Raw genomic sequence first — 7439 nt, 5'->3', positions numbered from 1 at the left:
GTTTGGTTGGAAGAGAAAGAGAGAAAAGAAAATAACAATTTCAAGTTTTGTGAATGATAAATTTTTATCTTTTTTTTTCCCTCTATTTTGTTTTCCCTAATACTCTGTTTGAAACTTAAGGAAATGAAAATGGAAGAAAATTTAACTATTTACTAAACTTGAAACTTTTATTTTCTTCTCTTTTTTTCTTCCAATCAAACAATAGAAGGGGGAGAGAAGATTTTTAGTGCTAAGCAAATACCCTATGGTGCCCGCTCAGCGTATCCTAGCCGTTCATTTCGATTTTGGACGGCTCGAATTTGAAGAGGGAAAGAGGAGAGAGCGTTTCAATATGAACCGTCTAATACACTTTTTGACGGTCCGGATATGTTTCACAGGCAACACGTCGGCCGGGTGACGTGTACCCACTGGCACCCCAAAATTTCTCAAGTACGGAGCCAATTTTACTACTGGAGCAGAGAATCAGAGATGGTCTCTCTCTCTCTCTCTCTCTCTCTCTCTACACTACGAAATGGAGGGATTCTCACAAAAACCCTAAAAGCATCTGAAATTCCAAACCAGTTGTAAAGATGAAGAAGACCGATGACGGTGGGGCCATGGATTTCTCCCTCTGGAGTCGACTTCCACCGGAAATGATCGACCACGTACTCTCTCTCCTACCGCTGAAATCTCTCTGCCGATTCAAGTCTGTATCCCCCTTTTGAAATACCCTAATCTCTTCCCCTCATTTCGCCCAAACCCACTTCCACATAACCAACACCACCCACAAACCCCAAAAAACCCTTCTCATTTCCCCCTTTCGCGCTCTCTACTCCGTCGATTTCGTCCAAGAAAATCCCAGCGCCAGAAAGCTTGGTTTTCCGGCAAGCAGTTCGAGAAGAAAGAAGAAAGACACGTTACACGTATGAGTGGATCTCGGTCTCGGGGTCTTGCAATGGCCTCGTTCTGATTTCTGATCAAGACAATTCCAATTTCTTGTTCAACCCATTCACTGGAGAATGTAAGAAACTGCCCGAATCTCCTTTTTCTCACGTATCTTTGGATGAGGGGGACAAGTATCTTCTACGTGGTTTGGGTTACGACTCGTCGATGGATGATTACAAGGTTCTGATGCTCCTTTTCCTTTGCTTTGAGTTTGACTTCGAAGGTGATACTGCTGATGTGGCTGTGTATTCACTGAAAACTGATTCTTGGAGGATAATTCAAGTTCCAGATTATATCTATCCGGAAAGTCATGATGGGTTTTACTTTAATGAGCGTCTCCATTGGCTTTGTCTTGATCTGTTTGTTGTTGCTTTCGATATGTCACGTGAGGTTTTCAGGAAAATCATGCTGCCTGCTTCGTATGATAATTCTGGTTATTATTATGAGTTTGAGGGTTATCACATGGAGGTTCTTGGGGGTTGTCTCTGTTTGGTTGTTCGGCCGGATGGAAGCAACAAAACTGGAGTTTGGATGATGAAGAAATACGGGGTAAGGGACTCGTGGACTAAATTTATGATTGCTAATCTGTGATGTCTGTAGGGCGTGTGTTGTGTTTGTCATCAGAAGGCAAACTTGTGTTGAAATCTTATGGACAGATAGTAGATGTTAACGGAGAGATTCTAAAGGGATGAAGTTCGGGACAACTACATTGAGACGCTGGTTTCTCCGAATCACAGAGGACAGATTCTGAAATACTGTGAAGCTTCTTTAGATGAAAGTTCAAAGGGTTATCAAGTATATTTCCGACATAGAAATGACTCTGTCCCTTCTTTTGTTGATTAATAATTGATTAATTGTATATACTGTATGTCACATCAGCTTCTATATTTAAAGGTTTTCGGAGGTTGCAAATCCACATATCCCTTATTGATACTTGCATAGATTTGGCAGTCAGAGTTATATAGGGCCTTGTTTAGGAGAGCTGCTATTCCCCCCTCCCCTGACACACACACCCCCCGGCCCCACATCCCTTTTTCCGGAATTACCCCCCGCCTCTCTCTCTCTCTCTTCCTTTTCTTTCTTTCTTTACCGTTTCTTTCTTTCTTTTTTTCCTTTACTTTACAGTTTGATTTTTTTTTTCATTTTATTTCATTTTCTTTCTTTTTAGTTTGAATTTTTTTTCTTTAATAATAGGTTCAAGTCTAATTTTAAGCTTTGTAAAGTAATTAAGAAAAAAAAGTGTTTCAATTGATCATATTTATACGACTGTTTTATTTTTCTTTTTTTGTCCTTTATAGATTAAAAAATATAATTACAAAAATAAGTGTTTCAATTTTCAATCCGTTTGAACCAGTGCAAAGATGTTATTTTTCTGATCATTTCATCTTAAATGGTCGTAATAAATTTTTGGTTCCAAGGCCTTTCAATGGACATCCTAAGAAAGTTTTAAAACTAAAAAATAAGTCTTACGGTGTTTTGTTGAATGGCCTTAAAAAAATACGAGTAATTAAGTAAAGAAATAAATTAAAATAATATGATCAGAATAAAAAAATCTTCACACCAGTCCAAACGCATTAAAAATTGAAGCACTTAATTTTTTAACCATATTTTTTAATATATATAAACGGTCTAAAAAAATTAAGTGCTTAAATTTTCACTCCGTTTGAATCGGTGCAAAGATCTTGTCAATATAATCAGAATAACAAGATTTTTGCACCGATTCAAACGGAGCGAAAATTTGAGCACTTAAGTTTTTTTTAGACTGTTTATATATTAAAAAATATGGTTAAAAAATTAAATACTTCAATTTTTAATGCGTTTGAACGGGTGTGAAGATCTTTTTATTTTGATCATATTATTCTAAAGAGACATAATCAAATTTTGTCTCTAGAGCTCTCATAATTACGTTTCTGCTCCATAGGATTGCAAATTGATGGTGAGGATATTTTTTTTAACCCAAACGTTGCCGTTTAGAGGCAGCAGGGCTCAGGGAATTAAAATGGCGGAGGAAGGTAATTAAAAGGGCTGAGGGAGGGTAAAAGCGGAAAAAGGGTGTGGGACCGGGAGGGGTGTGGTGTCAGGGGGGGTGGGAAAAGCAATTTTCCTTGTTTAGTGATGTATGTTGAATTTAGATTATATCCTTGATCATACTCAAGTGGCTAGGGCCCACTCTAGAAGGTTGGAGTCTATATGACCTATGAAGCATGACTGCATGAGTACATAGAGATGGGTGTCGCATCCGTGTCATGTCCATAAAAGATATAGGATACGGATACTCTGTGGATGTCCACTGGCACTTATCTAATACTCCTTGAATGAATCAGTCATTTTTAAATTTAAATTAATTTTCTTTGTCCTTGAAGTATCGAATGCCTTTTGGATATTCTTCCGTCACTTATCCGAACTTCCATGAAATAGAGAATATGGCGTTTCTAATGAGCATCAAAGTACAAGTAGTAGTGAATACATGAGTAGTTGTGAATACATGAGTAGTTGTCCTATACGTTACGTAGTCTTAGTTTTTGAGCTGACAACAACATAAAATAAGAGAGGAGAAAGGGGATTACCTTTTTCGCCATAATCCTCTATGCATTGGGAACTCCTCAGTTGTTGAGGAGCTGCAGTTGATATGCATTCTTTGATCCATGAAACTCATTTGCCTTGACACCCCAGACTCTCCAATATCCTTGATTGTACCGAAGTTTGTGTACAATTATTTGAACCACATCACCCCAAGAAGATGGCATTCTTAGAATTAGTAAGGGTGTTGCAATGACTTTCCAGCCCCCCTTTCCATCTCTTCTCATTCCTCCCATTGCTCTATGGTAGGTACAATATCTATGTAAGCCACTTAGCAATTTATCTCAACTTATTTAGTGTGGCACTTCCTTCACCTTTAGATTTGATGTTACAGTCCCATTGAATGTCACTGATTTGTTGTTGCGTTGGCTGATCCATTTAAACAATAACAACTTGAAGTCTTGAATTAGTGCTCGAGTTTTAGCTTTCTAGTTCTTGCTTTAACTCTTCTCTATGCACCGAGCTTCTTGCCATCTCTTTTTCCATCCACTAATACTCATTGCTTTTATAGCCCCTTTGGATGATGAGAAAAGGGTGAGTAAAGAAAAGGAAGGAGAATCTTGTAATTTATTTGGATTTTTAAAAGAGATGAGAAATGGTGAGAAATGATGAGAATTGGAAAAAGAAAGATGAACTTTTAGAGGAAACCACAATCTTATTTTCTCTCTCATCTTTTCTCGCTATACAGAGGACCCGTTAGTATTCTTCATATGCGTACACTTACTCACTAATGGTTCAAATTTATGTTGCAGCTGACAGGGAAGGAACATCCAGGCTCTAGTCCAGCAAATTAACCATGTGGAGCAATACTCTCAACATTTTGCAGGGGAACCATGATCTAGCTAGATATGCTCTTTAGCACTTCATCTCCTAGCCCATTTGAAGACACTTCTGGGGCTTGATTCCATCTAAAGCCTCTCTTTTTGTACTTTTGTAACTTCGGTTTCATTTTTGGGCTAGGAGCTGCTTTATTGTGGTATTGTTGTTTGTTATTCCATGTGAATGTTTTGTTAGTTGCTGCTGGTAGATTTCTTCTTTGGGATGTACTTGAACCTCTAGATTTACTCTTATATCAATGATGTTCATGCATTGTCGAAAAGGAGAGATGGTTGTTCCTTTCTAGACTACTACTCTTCATGGAACTATAAATAATGACTTGTGTTATGGTCTTCGCATTTCTTGTGTATTTTCAAATTCCACATATGTTCCCTTGTTACGGTGGAACAGTAGATACATTACATAATGTTTTCATGTTTCTTTTGAAGTGTAGTTTCCAAATGTTTCTGCGTATGAAGTGTTGATGTTATGGTGGTTCGTTTCTTTGGATTTCTTTTATCATATATCTCAAAATTATGCACGTCATGCATTATCATATCATTGCAGAATTATGGTCTCATTGTCTTAATTTTTGTAATCCTGAAAGAGTGTTGAGAGCTAATTTGCAAATGGCCACTGTTGTGTTGGAGTACTATTGCTGCTTCTTGTTTTTTTCAAGACTTGCTGGCTGAATGAGACCTAGAATTGCACATATCCACCACTCGAAAACAACAAATCATAAAACTGATCGATTCACTATGTTATGAGATTGTCCTTTAGGATGATTCAGAGAATTCCAACAAGCTGTCGGTAGCAATTTCATTTGTTTGGCTCTTGTAATGGTAAATATTTTGATCGAGGATATTGAAATAGAGGCTTTGAAATATTAGCGAGCTAGAGTATTCAGTTGTAATTTCCGACAGTTTCACTCAATGAAATACCAGTTATTTATCAGAAAGAAAATGCATGGATTCCGGTATGCCCCTTATGTTTTCTCCTTATATGGCTAAAAATTGTTCTCTGATATTGATATATGCAAGTGTTCAACAGTTTTAGTTATGGACAAGCTTTAGTTTTTTTGGAAATACCAATCGTTACTATCATCCGATCTGCTGAAGGGTTTATTAGTAGTTGGTGTTATCACTGTTACGGACAAGCTCAAATAACCTTTCATGCTCAAGTCCAAATGAAAACTTTGCTTTCCAAAAGGGAAGAAAAGAAAACAAGATCTGACAGTAAGAGAAGCACAATCAAATGACAGATTGTCCACTCGTCCTCCATTCTTCTTCTCTTTCTTCAACAACAGCAACACTATGAATTTCAAGAACAGATTGAGTAACAGACGATGGTATAGGGAAGAACCTTTTCTGTTTTTTCGTTTTGTGACAATGAGAATTCTTGGTAAAATACAGTATATGGTTGAACGTAGTTAGTTATATATTGGGAAGAAATAGGTGAGAGGCTACTTGGGAGTGAAGTTTTCGGATATTAGGAACTACTTACAGCTCAAGTTTCCTTAATTATAGGAATTTGGACTGGGTTGAAATACCCAGTGGAGTGATTAATGTGGGATTTATGTAAATCCCAGAAATCTGGACCGTGGATTCTCTGATGAAAGGAAAATTGAATCAGGGAAGAGCTCTGTTTTCTGTGGACTGCGATATCTTGGAATCCCGTTAATATAGGGATACTCACACGTCAGCATGTTTGGGTGAAACTGAAACGGTTCCCTAAACTTGAAAGAACTGAAAGGCAAGGATTTCAATGAGTTGAAATAGGATGGAACTCTCACAAATCCGCGTTTTCCAGTCCTTTTCTTTTATTTTTGTGGTTCGACCTGTGGAGGGCTACTTACCATCGGCTCTCCGGTGGATCTCGATATCGATTTGCGCCCTTTGTTCGACGAATATTTGCCCAATGTGGGACAACTCTTTCAATGTGTTCTCACATCAACCACCAGTAAAAAGAGAGCAGGGTTGGCAGATAGCCGTATGAGTATGTTCGGAACCGCACGCAAGGATCTGAATTACATGAATACCAGATGAAGAATCAAAACAGGACAAGTGAAAAAGACTTTTGGGAGCACTAGCTATAAGGAAAAGTTGCCATGCTTATGGCAAATGCCCATAATGCTACATAATATAGTAACACTGCATGCTTGAAATTTTTTGCCAATGGAATCCACATATAGTACATATTGATCTACATGATACTAGTGTGTAAAGGAGTTTCAAGATGTTTGCTGATAAAAACAGATCAATATAGTGTCGGACAGATTTTCTGTTGTTATCGATTGACTCCCGCAGTGGGAAGAGAAAGAACAACAAGAAAGGCTCTCTATAGACTATAAGTGCCAACTAATAAGTTTAGCTTCCGTTTCTGAAAATGGTTCCAAGAGAACCCCTATCACGAAGGAATCCTCCTTCCACGGGACAAGCTGGATGGGCCGGAAGGGGCCGGAAGAGGAAGTGCTTGCCCGCCACCTACCCTCAAAATCAAAAAAGAGAAAGAGATAAGATTCCCAAGAACAAAACCTAAGTGAGAAACTAAATAGATTCGGACAAAATACAAATAGAAAGATATGACAAATAGAATAGATAGATACAGAAAAAATCTGTCGATTATGTTATGGCTGGAGTACTACTCATGGTGACTTAGTCGAATTGGGTGAAGCTGTAGGTATTATTGCAGGTCAATCTATTGGAGAACCCGGACTAGGGGCCCGCTTTCTCAGTCCTGCGTAGACCAGCCATGCCACAACGTACTATAACTACTATGTTGAATCAACTCAGAGTTGGTTAAATTGTTACCTTCCTATACAATTTGAAGGGGAAGCAGTATGAATAGAATTACATTTTTTGTAGTCTCTTACAAGTTTTTGCTTTGTATTTGGCTTTTCGATTTTGTTTCCTTACAAATTGTGTTAATTAGCCTCATCCATGGGTATGTTCCTCTTGAAGCAGAACTAATCCTGTTCTACAGCGATATACAAGCGCCATTGCAGTTCATCTGCATTAATTTTTCCTGGCTTTTGCTTTCGGCGGTGAGTTCAGAGGTGCATACCAGCAATGTTTTGAGTACAGAAGGGATTCATGTAGAAAATTTGTGTTAATTAGCCT

General features: G+C 38.1%; 1 protein-coding gene across 2 annotated transcripts; it reads left to right on the top strand.

The window, feature by feature from the left end:
- The first annotated feature begins 447 nt into the window (after positions 1–447).
- LOC131317778 (F-box/kelch-repeat protein At3g06240-like) lies at positions 448–4679 on the top strand. Of its 2 annotated transcripts, none has more exons than XR_009197407.1 (2): positions 448–1719; positions 4257–4679. XR_009197407.1 is itself a non-coding variant. In XM_058347408.1 (2 exons), the coding sequence occupies exons 1-2, from the start codon at positions 1090–1092 to the stop codon at positions 4296–4298; spliced, it is 426 nt and encodes a 141-aa protein (XP_058203391.1). In that variant the 5' UTR covers positions 462–1089; the 3' UTR covers positions 4299–4679. The 2 variants fall into 2 exon arrangements, 1 of the variants encoding a protein (XP_058203391.1); XM_058347408.1 differs by having other exon boundaries at positions 462–1473.
- The last annotated feature ends 2760 nt before the right edge of the window (positions 4680–7439 follow it).

Source organism: Rhododendron vialii, chromosome 2a, assembly GCF_030253575.1.
Source record: "Rhododendron vialii isolate Sample 1 chromosome 2a, ASM3025357v1".
Taxonomy (NCBI): Eukaryota; Viridiplantae; Streptophyta; class Magnoliopsida; order Ericales; family Ericaceae; genus Rhododendron; species Rhododendron vialii.
The sequence above is the reverse complement of the archived record's forward strand: the minus strand, read 5'-3'. Positions and strand labels throughout refer to the sequence as shown.

What these genes read in the sequence shown, in the direction of transcription:
- LOC131317778 (XM_058347408.1), top strand. Translation starts at nt 1,090, where the DNA reads ATGGATGATTACAAGGTTCTGATGCTCCTTTTCCTTTGCTTTGAGTTT. An exon ending in GGATGATGAAGAAATACGGG is followed by an intron (nt 1,474 to 4,256) that starts GTAAGGGACTCG and finishes TTTATGTTGCAG; the next exon opens with CTGACAGGGAAGGAACATCC.